At 37.8% G+C, this 22415-nt stretch overlaps 1 protein-coding gene across 4 annotated transcripts in view; it reads left to right on the top strand.

Moving 5' to 3' along the window:
- Positions 1–22415, top strand: part of MAOB (monoamine oxidase B) — a 143891-nt gene that overhangs the window by 1679 nt on the left and 119797 nt on the right. For 3 of the 4 annotated variants that reach the window (XM_053670575.1, XM_053670574.1, XM_053670576.1), the window contains exon 2: positions 6324–6382. The exons of the other annotated variant lie outside the window; for it this stretch is intronic. In XM_053670575.1, coding sequence (XP_053526550.1) covers positions 6324–6382 — 59 coding nt within the window. The remainder of the gene's footprint in view (positions 1–6323; positions 6383–22415) is intronic. 4 annotated transcript variants of the gene reach the window in all.

Raw genomic sequence — 22415 nt, 5'->3', positions numbered from 1 at the left:
CCTGCAAAGCACTCCATCTTATGGAAACTGAAATTTATGTTCTCAGGTCCCCAAAGTCTCTTTTGGTCCAAAGTATATCTAAAGGGTTCAGATTCTTTTATTCTCCCCCCACCCTTTATTTTGCTCTTTCTAATTCATACCCCAAGCCATCAAGCTCACTCAAGTTATTTATTTTAAACTCATGGGAAGGATAGGGTGGGTTTAGCTATTTTTATAAAAAGTCATGAATCTCTACATTCATCCTCAAACTCTCAAAACCAGGGACTGCTGAGCAGATCTTCCTTTTCTCAAAAATATTACATAGAATAGGAATTGTTCTAAAAACCAAGAAAGTAGAGTTCCAAAGCTTTACTCGATTGCTTTACCTACTATCTCAGAATCACAGCAACTTGTCATAGCTAGATTACAGAGTCAGTGTGAAGATCAAGTGAAACAGTGAGTGTGAGGATGGCTATGCAATTGTGGTGTATGACACAAAGTCCTACAAAAGTTTTGTTTATTCAAACAATAACCATTAGAGTAGGCTGTGGTAAGGCATGCAAAAATGGATCACATTGTTACTGCCGTGGAGATTTGTCAATCCAGGAAGAGAGATGAGATACCCAAAGACAATGTAAGGTACAATGCAGTACATACTACAAGAAGGGTCCATTAATTAATTAATTCATTACTCATTAATTCAATGAATATTTATTTCCTGTTCCACATTTTATCCCAAAGAAAATGAAAGGTGAATTATACATGACCATTGCCTCTGGGGTGCTCACAAGTTGATGTGGGAGGCAGAGTCATGAACAAACATTAATGACCTATGGTGACAGATGCTTTAGTAGGGCGAGCAAAAGGTCTAGAGAAAGCGATTGGAAAGAAAGTTGAACTCTATCTGGGAAAATCTGGGCAGACTTCATAGAGGAGGTAACAGTTGAAGTAGGTCTTGAAGAATGAATATGAATTCACCGGAGGACTATATGAAGAAAGCATTTTAAAGTAAGGGACAGCTTCAGAAGGGAGGAGGGTGGAGACATATGCAAAAAAAGTGAATGGGATTAAGAGGTACACATTTCCAGTTATAAAATAAATAAATCATGGGGATGTAATGTACAGCATAGAGAATATAGTTAATAATATTATAATAACTTTGTATGGTAGCAGGTGGTTATTAGACTTATGGTGATCACTTTGTTAGGTATATAAATGTTAATCACTATGGGGTACACCTGAACTAATATAATATTGTATGTCAACTATAATATTTTAAAAGTTAATTTTATTTTATTTTTAATGTTTATGAATTTAATTAATTTAAAAAATTACAAATATGTGAAAGAACATGGTAGCATGCTTAGGAAACCTTGAGAACTTCAGTGTGGACAGTTGGGGGTGGTCTAGTAGAAGACCAAACTACAAAGGTCAGTTGAGATGAATTGTGGGGAATCTTGTATGTCACCTCAAAAGGTTTAGTTCTTTCTGTGATCATTGAATGGCCACTGGGGATTTTTCATTCACAAAGTGACACCTATTGAGTGACAGTGTTAGCAAAAAGAGCCATGTAAGGAAGGGAATAGTAGGTTTGGGGGAAAGATGGGACATCTGGAGGTAGAGGTGCTGGAAAGACATGAGGGAAAGATGTCTAGCAGGTACAAATGTAGGGAAGAAGTTGGGTTTACAAAGTTTTATTTGAAACCACTGAAATAAATAAAAATCACCCAAACCAAGAGTGTAGAGAAGAGAGGAGGCTAGAACAGAACTAGAAAAGAGGGTGCTTACTTTCACCACATGAAGGAAGATATTTAGTCATTCTCTGTATGAGATGAGGAAATTAAGCAATAGAAAATACTTTATTAACCTCAAATCTTAGCTCAGATATCATTTCCCAGGGCAGCCTTCCTGAATCCCTCCCAAATGGGATTAGATGCCTCTGTTTAACTCTCCTCTGCCACTTTGTTCTTTCCATGAGTTTTTAATTGTTCATGTATTAGTATAATTATGTACAGACATACTTTGTTTTATTGCACTTTGCTTTATTGTGCTTTACAGATAGTGTGTTTTTTTACAAATTGAAGGTTTGTAGCAATCCTGCATCAGGTAAGTATATTGGCACTATTTTTCCAACAAGTTCAGATGATAGTTAACATTTTTCAGCAATAAAGTATTTTTCAATTGAGATATGATGTTTTTTAAAGATATAATGCTACTGTACACTTAGCACACTACCGTATAGCATAAACAGAGCTTTTATATGCACTGGGAAACTATAAACTTTGTTTGACTTGCTTTCTTGTTATATTTGCTTTCTTGAGGTGGTCTGGAACAAAACCCTCACTATATCTGAGGTATGCCTGTATATTCAATATCTTTCTTTTTCACTAGAGTGTAAGCCTCTGGATCCCAGAAAGGTATCTTGTTTCCTCCCCAGAAGACCCACAACCCCCAGTTCCAGAGCTCTGCCCAGCCCCGTTAGCACTCAGTAAATATGTGAAATTAGTGAACATTACACCAATGAAGTAATAATTGATTGGATCCAAAATCCACACCAATTTACAACCAACCCTTTCACATTTCCTGCCAAATCACGTGAAGAATAGGAAACATAGTAAAATCAGGAATTTAGAATTAGGTGACTGATCCCATGATTTACATTTAAAACTGTCTAAATTTGATTCTTGTTTTAAAACTTTGTTAATTATTAAACTTGGTACATTATGATCATGCACATGTGCTTATTTTTAAAGCTGTCAGCAAATTTTGATCACTCCCATTGAGATAAATAGACCTGTTCTGGGGATATGGCTGGTTAATATATAACTTTGTTTTTTTGATGCTTGAAAAAGTCCAAGAAAATTGTGAAACAGCTATTTAAAAATATGTGTGCAATCTAGATGCAAATCTATTGATATTCCCTTCATGTAAGGAGTAGATCATCTCTGGAGTGTTGGCAAAGTAGCTGCATTTTACAGATGGAACTGGACCACAGCACATTGTGTCTGTTCCGATGCTTGGTTTTAATGTTTGGGCTGGTAGAACCATGGAAACTATCTTTTTCAATTCTGGAATGGCTCTTGCTCAGTTCTCAGAATAAAATCTAACAAAAAGGGAAACTTGAAGCAGAAAAGAGAAAGTGTGTGCTAGGCTTGAAAGAGGAGATTCAGCCATCTGAGTGTGGCAGGCACTTGGCTAAGATCCCGAAAGAGTTGGAGCCAGCCTCCAAAGTTGTAAGGAATAACTTGCAGGTGACCTGTGTGCTCAGGAGAGCAAGCTTGCTGCAAGCTAGCAGGACTAGTTTGGTCAGGGAGTGTCTGAGATGGCCCACAAGGGCTCAAATAGCCCACCTGAGTGATTTAAAAAATAACAATTGTGAAAGTGCTTAGAAATTTGGATATCCCATTCAAGGAGAGGACATAGTGAAGCTGTATGTAAAAGTAAAAAGAGCATATACTTTGCTGGCAAACAGATGGGTTGTCAATCCCATTTCCTCTACTGACCAGGGTTCTATAACCTCTTTGTAATATGAGACTTTAAATGCCTTTATGGCGGAGGATTAGAAAGAATGAACATGAACAACTGCACACTGTGCTAGGATTAGATAAAATGTACATGAAGGACAGTACATGGAGGTCATTACGGGTACAGCTTGAACCTTTTTGGAAAATCTATCCTTGTTTAGCTTCTGGGGTCCCTAAAAAAATCTATGGGAGTAGAAGCAGACATTTTTGTGTAATCACATATTCCTTTTCACCAACCAATTATGTTTCTTGCTGTGAGGCACGTATAAGGTGGCAATAGGAGTTGAGGTATATGTGCAGGCATCAACAGTTACCTGCCTGGTTCCAGCCACATCCTACCCCAGCCTGTCCTTTTATTTCATCTAGTGAGGAGCCTGAGAAGCGGAGGTTCACTGTGATTCTGGGACCCACTGTATTCCTCATCAGGAGAAATTTTGAAAACCTAAGAAATGTATTTCACCATCACTCTAGTCCAGCTCTAATTCTGATTCTGATCTGGCCTTCACTTCAGCCACCTGACTCTCCTCTTAATTATAATAACATATATATTAATAATAAATGATATTATTTATTAAATAATAAGTAAAGGTGGCACATTGAGCACTGTCTACATGCTGAATAAGATATTAGGAACTTGGCTTTTCAGAGCAGTTCTGTGAGAGTTTAGAATGACAAAGCCCTGTTTATTCCACTTAATTCTACTACCTGGAACATACCGGGAAGGGCCTGCTTGGTAGGCCATGTGAGCAGAGCCAGGTGCTACTAGAGTCACAATTTCTATGTCCCTACATAATCTCAGAAGTCACTAAAGCATGTTTAAGACTTGGATTGGCTATTATCAATAGTTACAGTTTTCTTTTCTTATTAATAACATTGTATTTATTTATTGTTAAGATGGGGGAGAGAAGAAGAGAAACATCAATGAGTGGTTGCCTCTTGTGTGCCCCCTACTGAGCACCTGGCCTGCAACCCAGGCATGTGCTCTGACTGGGATTCTAACCAGAGACCTTTTGGTACACAGACTGGCACTCAATTCACTGAGCCACATGAACCAGGGCAGTGGTGACCTTTTCTTTCTCCTCTGCTTGGGTGTTAAAGTCTAGGCTGCCTATCCTCGGAGGCAGTGGTGGAACATAGATGTTAAAATCATGATGTCTTCCCTGGTTCCACTGCTAACTAGCTGTGTCACGTTAAGCAAAATCAATAACCTTTCCATGCCTTGGTTTTCTTATCTGGAAAATAGGGATAATAATGGTATCTATTTCTAAAGTAGTTGAGAAGATTGGAAGAAAATTCATGTAAAAAGAAAAGAAGAGAAAATTCACACAAGGTGCTTGGAGTGGGGCTTGGCATCTGGCAAGCACAGAGTAGATGTTGGCTAGTATTGTTAATTGGGGTGATAAAATAACCAGTAACCACTAGCAGGTATGAAGTGCCAGTATGCCAACTGACTCTACTGTCAAACTTTAGATTGAGGAAGTGGCTAGTGTCCATGCATGCACATGCATATGCACACACATGAAATACTATAATGTAACAGGGACAGGCCTTCTCAGCCCTGCTTTCCTGGCTTGCATATGATTTGCTAATGTATTACAGATGCAAGAAAGCCAGAAAGCTTAAACTCTAGCTATTTTTACTATATTTTAGAGATAAATATATTAATAACTTTAAATGTAGAACACATTCCTACATGAAGATTTCTAATTCACTTGGTGTTAACACTAGGATCACTTCAATGTTCCTTAATTTAGCATTTGTTTCCCTAATGGATTTCTTCTGTTCTGGTGAAACTGTAATTACAAGAGTAGCTATTTTCAGGCTTTTACCCTTTAGTCATTTACAGATCAGCCATTTCCTCTATAACAGGAATTTGTAATGTGTTTGGATAACAATTGTTTACAGTTACATAGCTGCAAAGACATACATTGACAGGATTTTTGTAAAGTGGTTACCTTATGCAACTGATATGTATGTCATCAAAGTTGCCTGAAAACATATTATAGCTTATAGCTGAAAATTCAACTTGTTTTAATGGTTCTTGCATTTTTCAGAGTCATGACTTATTCGTCAATTTTTTCCAGTGAACTTAAAGAGATAATTTAGTTAATAACTTACTTATCTTACATCTGAGACCTCAGTAGCAAGCACTTCATGTTACATTGACATGGTAAAATCCTTATAATGTTTTAGTGTCAAATATTACTTTTCTAGATATCAATAATGACAACTAGTATGTTACCACCAAATCCTCAAATGTACATTTCTTTATTCCTGTCAACATTGAAACTATATATGCACATGCAATTGACTGATATACATTGAATTAGAACATCTACAATTTAAATAACATTTAAAATTACTGAATATTAAATTATTACAGGTGACAAGATCATAGGACAATTGCAGATGCCAGTCAGCATCTGGGACAAATGACATGTGTCCTGTACCATGTGAACCTTCAGGGTTTTTTTTAAATTTTTAATTGATTTCATTTAGTTATTTTTCTTTTTTTTTTTAATTTTATTTAGTTATTTTTCAAGTACAGTTTTTTGTCTATTTTTCCCATCCCAGCCTCCCCTGCCCCTTGCTCCCCACCTCCCTCCCATTTCCTCCCCCCCTTAGTTCTCGTCCCTGTGTCCTTCCTATTTGTTCCTCCAAATCTCTCCCCCTTTTTCCCCTTAACTTCCCTTCCTTCTCCCCTCTGGTCACTGTCCCCTTGTTCTCTATTTCAGTGTCTTTGTTTTTTTTTCTGCTTGCTTGTTTGTTTTGTTGTTTAGCTTCCTTGTAAGGTGAGATCATATGGTATTTTTCTTTCAGCATCTGGCCTATTTCACTCAGCATAATGCTTACCAGTTCCATCCATGTTGTTGCAAAAGGTAGGAGCTCCTTCTTTCTCTCTGCAGCATAAAATTTCATTGTGTATATGTACCACAATTTTTTGATCCATTCATTTACTGATGGACACCTAGGTTGCTTCCAACTCTTGGCTATTGTAAACTGTGCTGCTATGAAATTTGTGGTGCATAGGTTCTTTGAAATTGATGTTTTAGGATTCTTAGGATATAATCCCAGCAGTGGAATTGTTGGGTCAAAAGGCAGGTCAATTTTTATTTTTCTGAGAAAATTCCATACTGTTTTCCATAATGGTTGTACCAGTCTGCAATCCCACCAACAGTGGACTAAGGACCTCTTTTCCCCACAACCTCTCCAACATTTATTGTTTGTTGCTTTGTTTATGATAGCCATCCTGACTGGTGTAAAGTGGTATCTCATTGTGGTTTTAATTTGCATCTCTCTGATAGCTAACGATACTGAGCATCTCTTCATGTGTCTCTGAATGTTCTGTATGTCCTCCTTGGAGAAGTGTCTGTTCAAGTCTTTTTCCCATTTTTTAATTGGGTTGGGTGTCTTCTTAGTGTGGAGTCGAGTAAGTTCTATGTATATTTTGGAGATTAAACCTTTGTCTGAGGTATCATTGGCAAATATGTTTTCTCATACAGTTGGTTGTCTTGCTAATTTAATACTGTTTTCTTTAGCCACGCAGAAGCTTTTTCTTTTGATGAGATCCCATTTGTTTATTCTTTCCTTTACATTCCTTGCTCTAGGGGACATATCAGTAAAAAAGTTGCTACGTGAAATATCTGAGATTTTCTTGCCGATGTTCTCCTCTAGGACTTTAATGGTGTCACGGCTTACATGTAAGTCTTTTATCCACCTTGAATTAATTTTGGTGTATAGTGCTCAAGTCTGTGCTCAAGTTTCACTTTTTTGCACGTAGCTGTCCAGTCCTCCCAACACCATTTGTTGAAGAGGCTATCTTTACTCCATTTTATGTTACTGCCCCCTTTGTCAAATATTAATTGACTGTAGAGGGTTGGGTTGATTTCTGGGCTCTCTGTTCTGTTCCATTGGTCTATGTGCCTGTTTTTATGCCAGTACCAGGCTGTTTTGATTACAGTGGCCTTGTAATACAGTTTGATATCAGGTATTGTGATCCTCCCTACTTTGTTCTTCTTTCTCAAAAGAGCAGCTGCTATTCGGGCTCGTTTATGGTTCCATATAAATTTTTGAAGTGTTTGTTCTATGTCTGTGAAATATGCCATTGGTACTTTAATAGGTATTGCATTGAATCTGTATATTGCTTTGGGTAGTATGGACATTTTGATGATGTTAATTCTTCCAATCCATGAACAAGGTATATGTTTCCATTTGTTTGTGTCTTCCTTGATTTCGTTCTTCAGGGCTGTGTAGTTTTCTTCATACAGGTTTTTACCTCCTTAGTTAGGTTTATTCCCAGATATTTTATTTTTCTTTCTGCTATATCTAATGGGAATTTTTCCTTGATTTCTGCTTCTGGTGATTCACTGTTGGTATACAAAAATGCCTTTGATTTCTGAATATTGACTTTGTAAACAGCTGTTTTTCCAAATTCATTAATTAGTTCAAGCAATTTTTGGGCGGAGTCTGTAGGATTTTCCATGTACACTATCATGTCATCTGCAAACAGTGACAGTTTTGCTTCCTCCTTTCCTATTTGGATGCCTTTTATTTCCTTTTCTTGCCTGATCACTGTGAGTAAAACTTCCAATACTATATTGAATAGAAGTGGTGGAAGTGGATAACCTTGTCTTGTTCCTGATCTTAGTGGAAAAGCTTTTAGTTTTTTCCCATTGAGTATGATATTGGCTGTAGGTCTCTCATATATGGACTTTATTATTTTGAGAAATGCTCCCTGTATTCCCACTTTGCTGAGTGTTTTTATCATAAATGGGTGTTGTACCTTATCAAAAGCTTTTTCCCCATCTATTGATATGATCATGTGATTTTTGTCTTTGCTTTTGTTTATGTGATGTATTACATTTACTGATTTGCCATTGTTGTACCATTCTTGCATCCCTGGGATGAATCACACTTGGTCATGGTGTATGATCTTTTTGATATATTGTTGGATGCGATTTGCCAATATTTTGTTGAGGATTTTAGCATCTATGTTCATCAGCGATATTGGCCTGAAGTTTTCTTTCTTTGTTGTGTCTCTATCTGGTTTTGGAATTAAGATGATGCTGGCTTCATAAAAAGAATTTGGGAGTTTTCCATCCTTCTGGATTTTTTGGAATAGTCTGTGGAGAATAGGGGTTAGCTCTTTCTTAAATGCTTTGTAGAATTCTCCTGTGAACCCATCTGGTCTGGGGCTTTTGTGTGATGGGAGTTTTTTTATTACTGCTTCAAATTCTTTTGCTGTTATTGGTGTATTTAGATTTTCTGCTTCTTTTTCACTGAGTTTTGGAAGATTGTATTTTTCTAGAAATGTGTCCATTTCCCCGAGGTTTTCAAATTTCTTGGCATACAGTTCTTCATAGTAATTTCTTACAATTCCTTCTATTTCTGTTGTATCAGTTGTAATCTCTCCTCTTTCATTTCTGATTGTGTTTATTTGTGTCCTGTCTCTTCTTTTCTTGATGAGCCTACTTAAAGGCTTGTCTATTTTGTTTACCTTCTCAAAGAACCAACTCCTGGATTCACTGATCCTTAAAATTGTGCTTTTAGTTTCTATGTCATTTAATTCTGCTCTAATCTTGGTTATTTCCTTCCTTCTGCTTGCTCTGGGCTGTCTTTGTTGTTATTCCTTGAGTTCTTGCAGGTGTAGGGTTAGGTTGTTCGTTTGAAATGTTTCTATCTTCTTTAGGTAGGCCTGTATTGCTATGAACTTCCCTCTCAGGACTGCCTTCACTGTGTCCCATAAGTTTTGAGTTGTTGTGAGATCATTTTCATTTGTTTCCAGAAACGTTTTGATTTCTTCCCTAATTTCATTCTTGACCCATTCATTGTTTAATAGCATACCATTCAGTCTCCATGATTTTGGGTGCTTTGGGTTTTTTCTTTGGGGTTGGTTTCCAATTTCAGTCCCTTGTGTTTGGAGAAAATGCTTGATATGATTTCAATATTTTTTAATTTGTTGAGGCTCATTTTGTGTCCTCTCATGTGGTCTATCTTTGAAAATGTTCCATGTGCATTTGAAAACAATGTGTATTTAACTTCTTTGGGATGAAGGGCTCTATATATATCAGTTAAGTCCATTTCATCTAGGGTGTTGTTTAATGCCACAATATCTTTGTTGATAATTTGTTTGGAAGATCTGTCCATTTTTGATAGTGGGGTGTTAAAATCCCCTACTATAATTGTGTTGCTGTCAATATCTTTCTTGAAGTCCTCTAAGATTTTCTTGATATATTTGGGTGCCCCCATGTTTGGTGCATTTATGTTTACAATGTTAATGTCTTCTTGGTGGATTCTTCCCTTGAATATAGTGAAGTGACCTTCGGGGTCTCTCTTTATGGCCTTTTTTTTTTTTTTGCAGTCTATTTTGTCTGATATGAGAATTGCTACCCCAGCTCTTTTTCTTGTCCGTTTGCTTGGAAAACTTGTTTCCAGCCTTTCACTTTTAGTCTGTGATGGTCTTTTGCCCTGAGGTGGGTCTCTTGTAGGCAGCATATGTGTGGGCCATGCTTTCTTATCCATTGAGCTATTCTGTGTCTTTTGATTGGAGCATTTAATCCATTTACGTTTAAGGTTATTATTGATAGGTACTTATTCATTGCCATTTTTGTACCTGTGTTCCTCTCTGTCTCCCTCTTATCCTTCCTTCCCTTCAAGCAGTCCTTTTAGTATTTCTTGTAGAGCTGGTTTGGTGTAGGCATATTCTTTTAGGCTTCTTTTGTCTTGGAAGCTCTTTATTTGGCCATCTATCTTGATTGAGAGCCTTGGTGGGTAAAGTAGCCTTGGTTGTAGGCCTCTGTTTCTCCTATTGGAATTCCTATTGGAATATTTCTTGCCATTCTCTTCTTGCTTGAAGTGTTTCCATTGAGAAGTCAGTAGCTAATCTTATTGGGGCTCCCTTGTATGTTATTTCTTTTTTTCCCTTGTTGCCTTTAAGATTCTGTCTTTGTCTTGGACTTTTGCCATTTTGATGATGATGTGTCTTGAAGTGGGCCTCCTTGGGTTCCTCTTGATTGGGACTCTCTGTGATTCCTGGATTTGTGAGACTTTTTCTCTTATTAAATTAGGGAAATTTTCTCTCATTACTCATTCGAATATGTTTTCTATCCCTTGTTCTTCTTCTTCTCCTCCTGGTATTTCTATTATTTGGATATTATTATGTTTCATATTGTCTTGCATTTCTCTTAATCCTTCTTCATTCTTTCTGAGCCTCTTTTCATTTTCCTGCTCTTTCTGTGAGATGCTTTCTACCTTGTCCTCCAACTCACTAATCCTATCCTCCCCTTCATCTATCCTATTTTTGAAACTTTCTACTGTGTTCTTCAATTCAGAAATTGTATTCTTCATTTCCTCTTGTCTCTTGATGATAGTTTCCATTTCCTTTTTCATGTTGCTGTAGTTTGCAGAGAGATCATTGTAGTTCCCTTGTAGTTTGTGGTAGTTCACTGTGAGCTCTTTGAACTTCATAATAACCAGTGCTTTGAATTCACTATCTGATAGTTGATCAGCCTCTATTTCATCTAACATTCTTTCTGAAGTTTCTGCTTTTTCTTATTCTGCGGTTGTTTCTTTGTCTTCCCATTGTTTCCAACTCTTCTTGTTAGTCTCTGCTTCTAAAATTGATCTGTTCTGAAACCCTGGTTTTATGGTGTGAACTGCTGTGGTATGATCCTTGTGGAGTTCAGTGCTGCAGACTCCTTGAAGTTTCTTGATGTTCTTCGTCTCCACCTACTCTCATGCTGGTCCTCGCACTGTTCACTGCGTTGGTCGCCTACCACTGCTGAATGTCCCGGCTGTAGTAGCCACCTCAAGCACCCAGGCCCATTACTACAGCAGCGGCACAGGGGCCGGGAATGTCCCGGCTCCCGTAGCTGGCTCCTCTGCCACCCAGGGCCGTCACAGGGGTTTGGATTGTCCTGGCTTCCGTACCTGACTCCCAGGCGTCTAGTCCTGTCTCTATGGCAGTGGCACAGAGGCTTAGAATGTCCCACCTCCCATACCTGACTCCCCGGTGTCCAGTCCAGTTGCTATGGCAGCGGCACAGGGGCTGAGAATGTTTCGCTCCTGTAGCTGGCTCCTCTGCCACCCACCTGAACCTTCAGTTTTATCTATGGATTTGATGGCATTATATTTATGTCCTTAACAGTGCTCCATGTGTATCTCTATTACTAAATCTCATTTAAATTACTTTTTTAAACATCTATAATCCCACACCTGAACATAGGGATGACAAAATTGCAGGACTTTGTATGATTTATCTCTCTATCTCTGGTATTTAGAAAAGAACCTAGCCCACTTAGCCCCCAGAAATTGAATTAAATTGATAGAGTCCCTTGAACATCACCATGGGTCTTGTTCGGTTTTGGACCAAGAAAAGGTAAGCTCCACAATTAGAAACCTATTGAAAAAAAGTGAGCAAACTTTTCATCTCCTGGAGGAAGCAGGATAACACAGAAGTTAAATGGTTCAAATCCTACCTATGTCCCTAACTGCAGCTTGTATTCATTACCTACTTTCTCAGTCTCCAGATTCTCACTTATAAAGTGGAGTGATGGTCCTGGGGCTAACTCCTGTAATGCTCAGTAAATGTTAAATATGCTATTTTTACCATTGAACTGATAGTACTTAATGGAGGGGATCCTAGAGATGTACCAGAGTGAATACTCTTCTAAGTCTAAAAATTGAGCCAAATTGAGAGGCTGTATTCAGAATGAGTGTTTTTATAACCATAATAGAATGCTTTGGAGATTTAGGTTAAAAGGGTAGCATTACTATTTTGGAAGGGCTCAAGTTTGCTAGGCTTAGTTTCTTAGTAATGTCTCTGCATATAGGTCATTATTTCCCTTAATAGAGGGAGTATAATAGTATAAAAGTCTTGATTTTGAACATCCAAATCACATACAACTCTTCTAAGCTAAAAAGAGGTTTGCTTTAATAGAATCATTGGTGACTGAAGGTGATGCAAGCATCTTTAGAGTTTTTAGCTACTAATGAGAACACCTGGTTTTCTGTCCAAGGGAAAACAAACCAGAAAGGCCAAAAAGCTAGCTCTAGGACTCATAGACACTTCTTTTGAATAAAATTACTGCCCTGAGGAATGCACCCCAGATTTATGAGGAAGTGCAATTAAAACAATAACCTGACCAAATGATGCAGAGTCGAGGTAAAAATCACTAATACTTTTAAAGCACTGTTTTTATATTCTACTTTCACATTCACAAAATGGATCCATCTTCAACCCCTTCAGTTGACTCAGTAAACAAATGTACTATACAAAACCAAGTCCCAGTAGACAATGTTGATAAACCCAACACATACCTGTATATTTATTTACTGAAGAAAGGTATAGAAAAAGGGTAAGACCATGTTCTCATCTTAGGAAACAAGACCAGCACATAAGAAACTATTAATAATAATATATCATTGAGTTCTGTACTGCGGGATCCAATGGCTAAGTTACACAGAAGAAATCATTGAAAATCTAAGCAGTTGGAGAAGGTCTCATTAAGAGAGTGTGTCATGAGCAAGGGAGTGTCCCAGAAAGGAGTCACTGACACACCTTTGTGACTTTCCACAATGCCATGTTTATTAGGGGAGACCTCCCCAATAAGCCAATAGAGCCATACATAGCTTTCACACAGAAAGGGAGGAGGGCTTACTGGATAGAGCAAACAGAGCAAACATCTGGTGCAAAGTGCTGATTACTGCAGGCCTCCACAGATGTAGAGGCATGCGTTAGTCTCAAGCCAGGAGGCTATAATGGCAGCACACTTATGGTGGAGCAGAAGTCCTCTTGGGCTTTGAGTGTGGCCTGTGGTACAACCAAGCTTGAGCATGAAGTGGCTGCAGCTCTGGGTTCTTATAGCCCACAGTGGGTGACGATCATGTTCATATCAGTGTCCAGATGGAGTCCTATCCAAGTGTCTAGACTTGTGGTTTTATGTGATCTGGGCCCATGGGGCATTCCCATTATACCCTATTACTTCAACCCTGGGCATCATGCCACTCAACATAACTGGCATAGCTGACAGTGACTCCATATTGGATTACAAAAGGTATCCAAAAAATCTGCTCTGCTCTTGCTCTATAAAAAGTAGAATTCAAACAGGTCTTTTTAAAATATATCCTCACCTGAGAATGTGCTTATTGATTTTAGAGTGAGGGGAAGAAGGGGAGGGAGGGGGACAGAGAGAGAGACAGACAATGATTGCCTCTCACAGGTGCCCTTACCAGGGACCAAACTGCAACCTAGGCATGTTCCCTAACTGGAAATTGAACCCGTGACCTTTCAGTTTAAGGGACGACATTCCAACTGAGCCACATTGGCTTGGGCTCTAATAGGTCTTGAAAAGACTTGGTTGGGTAGACAAGAAGAGACAGTCTTTATTTATTTATTTTTTCTTGGAATAAAACATTTTAATTTTTATAGGTAATTAAAAATCTAAGAAAATATTGTATATCTAGTTCCATGTTTATTTTTATTTCATGTTTGGAAGAACCAGATTAACTTTTTAAAATTTAATTATTGCTCAAGTACAGTTTTCTATCTTTTACTCCCATCCCAGCCCACCCCCCACCCCAGTGATTCTGCACATCCCTCCCATTTCTACCCCCCTTAGTCGCTGTCCATGTGTCCTTTATATTAGTTCCTGTAAATCCTTCCCCCTTTTCCCCTGAAATTCCCTCCCTTCTACCCTCTGGTCGCTGTCCTCCTGTTCTCTATTTCAGTGTCTTTGTTTATATTTTGCTTGCTTGTTTGTTTTGTTGTTTAGTTTCCTGTTAAAGGTGAGATCATATGGTATTTGTCTTTCAACACCTGGCTTATTTCACGTAGCATAATGCTTTCCAGTTCCATCCATGCTGTTGCAAAGGGTGGGAGCTCCTTCTTTTCTTTCTGCTGCATAGAATTCCATTGTGTATATGTACCATAATTTTTTGATCCATTCATTTACTGATGGGCACCTAGGTTGCTTCCAGCTCTTGGCTATTGTATTGTGCTGCTCTGAACATTGGGATGCATAGGTTCTTTTGGATTGGTGTTTTAGTGTTCTTAGGATATAATCCTAGCAGTGAAATTGCTGGGTCAAAAGGTAGGTCCATTTTTATTTTTCTGAGAAAATTCCATACTGTTTTCCACAGTGGTTGTACCAGTCTGCAATCCCAGCAACAGTGAACTAGGGTCCCCTTTTCCCCACAACCTCTCTAACATTTGTTGTTTATTGCTTTGTTTATGATAGCCATTCTGACTGGTGTAAAGTGGTATCTCATTGTAATTTTAATTTGCATCTCTCTGATATGTAGCAATGTTGAGCATCTTTTCATGTGTCTCCGCATCTTCTCTATGTCCGCCTTGGAGAAGTGTCTTTTCAAGTCCTTTTCCCATTTGTAATTGGGTTGCTTGTCTTCTTAGAATGGATACTAGAATTATTCTAGTCTCCAGCAAGACTAGAATAATAAGATGGGGTATAAGTTCTTTGTATATTTTGGAGATTAAACCTTTGTCTGAGGTATCATTAGCAAATATGTTTTCCCATACAGTTGGTTGTCTTTTTATTTTAATACTGTTTCCTTTAGCTATGCAGAAGCTTTTAATTTTGATGAGATCCCATTTGTTTATTCTTTCCTTTATATCCCTTGCTCTAGGGGACATATCAGTAAAAATGTTGCTGTGTGAAATACCTGAGATTTTCCTGCCAATGTTCTCTTCTAGGACTTTAATGGTGTCACAGCTAATATTCAAGTCTTTTATCCACCCTGAATTTATTTTGGTGTATGGCGTAAGTCAGTGCTGAAGTTTCATTTTTTTGCACATAGCTGTCCAGTTCTCCCAACACCATTTGTTGAAGAGGCTATTTTTACTCCATTTTATGTTACTGTCCCATTTGTCAAATATTAATTGACCATAGAGAGTTGGGTTGATTTCTGGGCTCTCTGTTCTGTTCCATTGGTCTATGTGCCTGTTTTTATTCCAGTACCAGGCTGTTCTGTTTACAGTGGCCTTGTAATACAGTTTGATATCGAGTATTGTGATCCCTCCTACTTTGTTCTTCTTTCTCAAAAGTGCAGCTGCTGTTCAGTCTTTAAGGTTTAGAAGACACCTGACTGGTGTAGCTCAGTGGATTGAGTGTGAGTTGTGAACCAAAGGGTCACTGGTTTGATTCCCAGTCAGGGCACATGCCTGGATTGCAGGCCAGGTCCCCAATGGGGGATGCATGAGAGACAACCACACATTGATCTTTCTCTCCCTCTCTTTCTCCCTTCCTTCTCCTCTTTCTAAAGATAAATAAAATCTTTAAAAAAATAATATTTTGAGGCATAGAGATAATAAGTAACAGCTATTTCTGTTTGTATGAAGGTAGAAATTTCAGCAAGGCTAGAATAATAAGATGGGGAGACAGGGTAATGAAGTTAATAGAAAAGAGGGCAGGATCATATGATGACATATTGAAAAGCAAAGGTAGTAGTTAGATTTTTTTTTTCTGGGAGCCATTGAAAATTTATGCTATAAAGATAAGGTGAGCAGTTATGTGCCTGTTAGGTGAAAGAGGGTAAACGTAAAGCCAAGGAAGCCAAAAGATAGGTAGAAGAAATTCAGGAACAGATTGAGAGGTGATTAGCTGATTATAATGAGTTGGTTTATCTCAACCCTCAAGGAAAGTTGCAAAAGGAAGAGGCAGAGGGGAGGCAAGAATGGGAAGGATGTCTTCAAATGCATGCTTTGCTTTCTTTTATTTTCCTGAGAGTCCACCTAGAAAAGAAGTATCATAAAAAATAATGTTTTCCCTTTAAAGTTTTATTATTAGAATTAAAAGACTCGACATTATATAAATTTATTGCTTAAAAATAAATCAGAGATCTTTCTAAGGACTTTGATCCACTTTACTAAATGACAAACACACATCTTGGGTAATCTCAAACACGAAGTGAATGGTTCATCCTATTTGTTATATAAGAGTTATCATTGAAACCAGTTTTGTGAGAGAGGGCACAATCAGAAATCATATATGGTTAGGTCTGACCTTTCAAATATTTGTCATGTTATCAGAGTCCCCATTTAATAGCATCTTAAATGTAGTATTCTAGTTAATTATACATAATGTCAGAAGTTTAAGCTCTTGATCTTCTGTTAGTCATCTTTTACCAAGGCCATTTCTATTTTATTTTTATTTTTAAATATATTTTATTGTTTATGCTATTATAGTTGTTCCATTTCCCCTCTTTATTCCCCTATGCCATGCACCCCCACTCCCACCCACATTCCCCACCCTTAGTTCATGTCTATGAGCTGTACATGTAAGTTCTTTGGCTTCTACATTTCCTATACCGTTCTTTTTTTTTTTTTTGCTTATATATATTCTTTATTTATTTATTTATTTATTTATTTATTTATTTATTTATTTATTTATTTTTAAGTTTTTAAAAAATTTTTTAAATTTTATTTAGTTATTTTTCAAGTACAGTTTTTTGTCTATTTTTCCCATCCCAGCCTCCCCCGCCCCTTGCTCCCCACCTCCCTCCCATTTCCACCCCCTTAGTTCTCGTCCCTGTGTCCTTCCTATTTGTTCCTCCAAATCCCTCCCCCTTTTCCCCCTTAACTTCCCTTCCTTCTCCCCTCTGGTCACTATCCCATTGTTCTCTATTTCAGTGTCTTTGTTTTTGTTTTTTTTTTCTGCTTGCTTATTTGTTTTGCTGTTTAGCTTCCTGTTAAAGGTGAGATCATATGGTATTTGTCTTTCAGCACCTGGCCTATTTCACTCAGCATAATGCTTTCCAGTTCCATCCATGTTGTTGCAAAGGGTAGGAGCTCCTTCTTTCTCTCTGCTGCATAGAATTCCATTGTGTATATGTACCACAATTTTTTGATCCATTCATTTACTGATGGGCACCTAGGTTGTTTCCAACTCTTGGCTATTGTAAATTGTGCTGCTATGAACATTGTGGTGCATAGGTTCTTTGATATTGATGTTTTAGGATTCTTAGGGTATAATCCCAGCAGTGGAATTGCTCGGTCAAAAGGCAGGTCAATTTTTATTTTTTTGAGAAAATTCCATACTGTTTTCCGTAATGGTTGTACCAGTCTGCAATCCCACCAACAGTGAACTAAGGACCCCTTTTCCCCACAATTCATGGTGAAATTTTAATAATGAGATTTTTAGTTACTTCAAAAGGAAACCAACATTGCCCCCATCCCAAAACAATACAGAGAAAAATCATTGTTCTTCAGCAGCTCACACTTGTAACTTAATGAAGTTGTAGGTACAAGAAATTACAAATATCTTTAGTTTTATAAAATTTCACTGGTGGAAAATGTTGTTCTCTATATGTTGGCAAACTAATTTTTCATATCTCTACTATTATTTACTAAGTATATATATATGTATGTATATATATATATAATTTTAACATTTTATTTAAAACATTTTTTTCTTTTATTGATTCTTGAGAGAGAGGAATGGAGGGAGAAAGAGAAGGAGAGAAATATCAATGTCATAGAGAAACAGCAATCAGTTGCCTATTGCATGTGGCCTGACTGTGGACTGAATCTGAAACTCAGGCATGTCACTGACAGGGAATTGAACCCATGACCTTTTGATTTTCAGGATGACAACCAACTGAACCACACTGGCCAGGGCTTTTTTTAAATAATACTTCAAAAATTTTGGATGCCATTCATCCTATGCTTTGGATACCATTAATTAGATACTTCTGTTGTCTTTCAACACAGAAAAGAAACAGCCTATAACAAATCATTTTCTATGATTATTTTACTCATCTAGATAAAACATGAATATAGCCTTTGTTGCAGTCTATTATAACATCTGATCAAAGAGCTATTTTCTGTTCAAATCTTAATTTCCTCTCTAGTTCACATTGAAATCCTATGATAGATTTTAATTTATTTAGGAGTCATTTAAGATACAGTTGACTTTGAGAATAGCCTTTTTATTCTATGTCAGTCCAAATGAAATAGTCCTTGTTAAGCACTGATGATAAGCACACACAAAGGTGTACACTCAAATGAATCATATATGTTCATCAAATGGGGTTTCCTATCTTGTTTCTTCAGTGGAGAAAAAGAAGTCACGTTTGCTCATTTATTAATGATTGATTGATTCAATATACCCTTATTAATTGTCCTATTTACCAACCATTGGGCTAGGTGTGGAAATATGCAGATGGGAGGGGCACATCAAACAGAGGGTGGCAAATGCTGAGGGCTGGCGGGAAAGGACACAAATAAAGTTCATTTGGTTTAGATAGCACAGAGGAGAGGAGAACAGCAGCTTCACCTCAGGGCCTTAAAGGACCTGAAGAATTATTTGGTGATAGGAATTATTGGAAAGATAATCAGCCAATTTAAATATTCTTCTTTATTTATTTTTATTTTTTTTTGTACCTTAACATTTTTATTTTTTAAGTTTAAATATTTTATGGTGCTATTACAGTAGTCTCAATTTTTCCCCTTTACCCCCTCCACTCAGCCCGCCCTCCCCACCACAGTCAATCCCTACAACGTTGTCCATGTCCATAGGTCATGCACATATGTTCTTTGACTAATCCCTTCACCTTCTTTCAACCAGTCCCCAAGTCCCCCATCTCCTCTTACAGCTATCAGTCTATTCAGTGCATCTCTGCCACTGGTTCTATTTTGCTCATTAGTTTATTCTGTTCATTAGATTCCACTTACAAGTGAAATTATATGGTATTTGTCTTTCACCAACTGGCTTTTTTTTTTTCAGTTAGAGGACTTTTATTTTTTAAGTAATTTTATTGATTATGTTATTACAGTTGTCCCATTTTTTTCTCCCCTTTATCCCCCTCAACCTTCTACTCACTCTCCAGCATTCTGCCTCCACCTCTTAGTTCATGTCCACGGGTCATATATATAAGTTCTTTGACTTCTCCATTTCTTATACTATTCTTAACCTCCCCCTGTCTATTTTGTGCCTACCAATTATGCTTCAATTATGCTTCTTATTCCCTGTACCTTTACCCCTCAATATCCCCCTCTCCCTCACCACTGATAGCCCTCCATGTGATGTCCATTTCTGTGGTTCTATTCCTATTCTAGTTGTTTGCTTAGTTTTTGCTTTTGTCTTTTTAGGTTCAGTTGTTGATAGTTGTGAGTTTGTTGTCATTTACTGTTCATATTTTTTATCTTCTTTTTCTTAGATAAGTTCCTTTAACACTTCATATAAAAAGGGCTTGCTGAGGATGAACTCTTTTAACTTTACCTTATCTGGGAAGTACTTTATCTGCCTTCCTATTGTAAATGATAGCTTTACTGGATAGAGTAATCTTGGATATAGGTCCTTGCCTTTCATGACTTTAAATACTTTTTTCCAGCTCCTTCTTCCCTGCAAAGTTTCTTTTCAGAAATCAGCTGAGAGTCTTATGGGAACTGCTTTGTAGGTAACCGTCTCCTTTTCTCTTGCTGCTGTTAAGATTCTCTCTTTATCTTTAATCTTGGGTAATGTAATTATGATGTGTTTTGGCGTGTTTCTTCTTGGGTCCAACTTCTTTGGGACTCTCTGAGTATCCTAGACTTGCAAGTCTAGCTCCTTCACCAGATTGGGGAAGTTTTCTTTCATTATTTGTTCAAATAAGCTTTCAATTTCTTATTTTCCCTCTTTTCCTTCTGAATAATAAGGATGATAATATCCCTATTATTCAGATGTTGGAACATTAAAATTGTCCTGGAGGTTCGTAAGCTTCTCCTCATGTTTCTGGATTTTTGTTTCTTCATTCTGTTCCAGCTGGATGTTTATTTCTTTCTTTTTCTCCAAATTATTGGTTTGAGTCCCAGTTTCCTTCCCATCAGTGTTGGCTCCCTGTACATTTTCCTTTATTTCACTTTACATAGCCTTCACTTTTTCCTCTATTTTGTGACCGTACTCAACCATTTCTGTGGGTATCATGATTACTAGTGTTTTGAACTCTGCATCTGATTGGTCGTCTATCTTCCTGTGGCCTAGTTCTTTTCCTGGAGTTTTGATTCATTCTTTCATTTGGTCCATATTTCTTTGTCTTGCTGCACCAGTCTGGATGAATGTTTCTTCTTTAACTCCTTGGCTGTTGGACTTCCATGCAGTTTGATCTTCTGGCAGTTCTGGCTGTTTTTTTTTTTTAATATTCTTCTTTAAAATATAGCTTAAGTGGTTGAAACTCAAATCCATGCTCTAAACAGGGATTTCCCAACCTCTGGGCCGTGGACTGGTACTGGTCTGTGGCCTGTTAGGAACTAGACCAGGCAGCAGGAAATGAGTAATGGGCAAGTGAGTAAAGCTTTGCTTGTGTTACCACTTGTTCCCACCCCACTTATCTCGCTCCCCGTCTATGGAAAAATTGTGGGACCGTCTATGGGACCACAAAACTGGTCCCATGTGCCAAAAAAGTTGAGGACCACTGCTCTAATACACACAGGGCACTAAAACTTCAGTTTCTTTTTTTTTTTTTTACTGTTAGCCCTAAAATAGCAGTGTAGTGGATGCTGTAGTGGGCTACCTAGCCCTCTTCAGGACAGTCCCCCATCTCCTGAGAGTGTTGACTGGTGCTGGTTCACAGCTGAGCCCCTCTCTGGAATTTGTCCTTGACTGAGAGGAGCTGACTCACCCAAGAGTATGCCTCTTCCCTGGGGTTACCCTACCACAGACATGGATATATATAGACCTGGTCCACTTGCTCAATTCATGACAATTCTGAAGGATAATCTCAGCTGTGGAGCTCATTGTAGGATTGACTGAGGCATCCATAATAATGTGTCTCAGTTCATCTCCCTCTGCTCAGTCCTGCTTTTCGTACTGTTTTATATGTATTGAACCCTGATAAAGCTTCTACATGCAAATTTTTCTTTAAGACTACCTGCCATAGACCCTAATCTAGACATACAATGATTTAACAGCATTTTTGTTCTGTGTGTCAGAAGATGCTCTAACCATGAAGCTTCAGTAAGTTGGAGGTGGATGCCATGAAAGGAGTTGGGCTTTTTTAAGATGCCAGAAGCCAAAAAGGCCTAGGGACAGTGCTAAGTCACAGCATTTTGAATTGGCATGTCCAGAGATATGATCTTCTATGTAATTCACCAAATGATGTAAGGGCCAGAAAAAATATATAACATGATATGATATATATGGGACTCTCAAAACTCGGAATTTACTTATCAAAATGTATATTTATTCTTATACGTTTAAACTTCAGTCACCTTCAAAGTATTCTCCATTTGATGCAATACACCTACCGAGACTTTTTTCCAGTGCTCAAAATAGTTTTTGAACTTATCAACTTTGATGCCTATTTAGTCCTTCTGCTGTTCTTTTTTGTTTCACTTCTTCCACATTGGCAAAATGTTTCCCTTTGAGGACTTTTTTTTCTGGGGAAACAAAAAAGTCGCTCAGAGGTCATGATGTTTTAAGTCAAAAACTGCTGATCATTCAGCCTGGTGTGGGCAGGTGTGCTCATAAATCACCCATTATGAAATGGGCAAATGTTTTGAAAGAGTCTTCAAAAAAATTCACTGAAGCTGAATGCAGCCTTTCACAACAACCCCAGCTAGTACACTGATACACATGGGTTCCTATAACACTCACCAAGTGGGATAAACCTGTACTATAAAGGACCCACTTTCCAGAAGATAATTCTGATTTTGGGGGGGTTCTGTCACATGTATATGTCTATCTGGAAAATTCCAGGTATTGTTAATACAATAGAATGGTTTGCGTGACATAGATGTAAACAGGCAGCCAAGGAGAGTGGACTGGAACATGCATGCATGAACAATGATGACTTCACTGTACTAGTCAGTGGGGGAGGTAGACACCATTAAGTGAGCATGTGTACTCTGTAGCCATCACATTCAAAATGGCTGAGTGAATAGAGCAATGAATCTGCATCAAAGTTTGTGTTAAGCTTGAA

The sequence above is a fragment of the Artibeus jamaicensis genome, unplaced genomic scaffold, assembly GCF_021234435.1.
Source record: "Artibeus jamaicensis isolate MK-2021 breed Jamaican fruit bat unplaced genomic scaffold, CSHL_Jam_final contig_60, whole genome shotgun sequence".
Taxonomy (NCBI): domain Eukaryota; kingdom Metazoa; phylum Chordata; class Mammalia; order Chiroptera; family Phyllostomidae; genus Artibeus; species Artibeus jamaicensis.
This window is presented reverse-complemented; position numbering and strand designations above follow the sequence as displayed.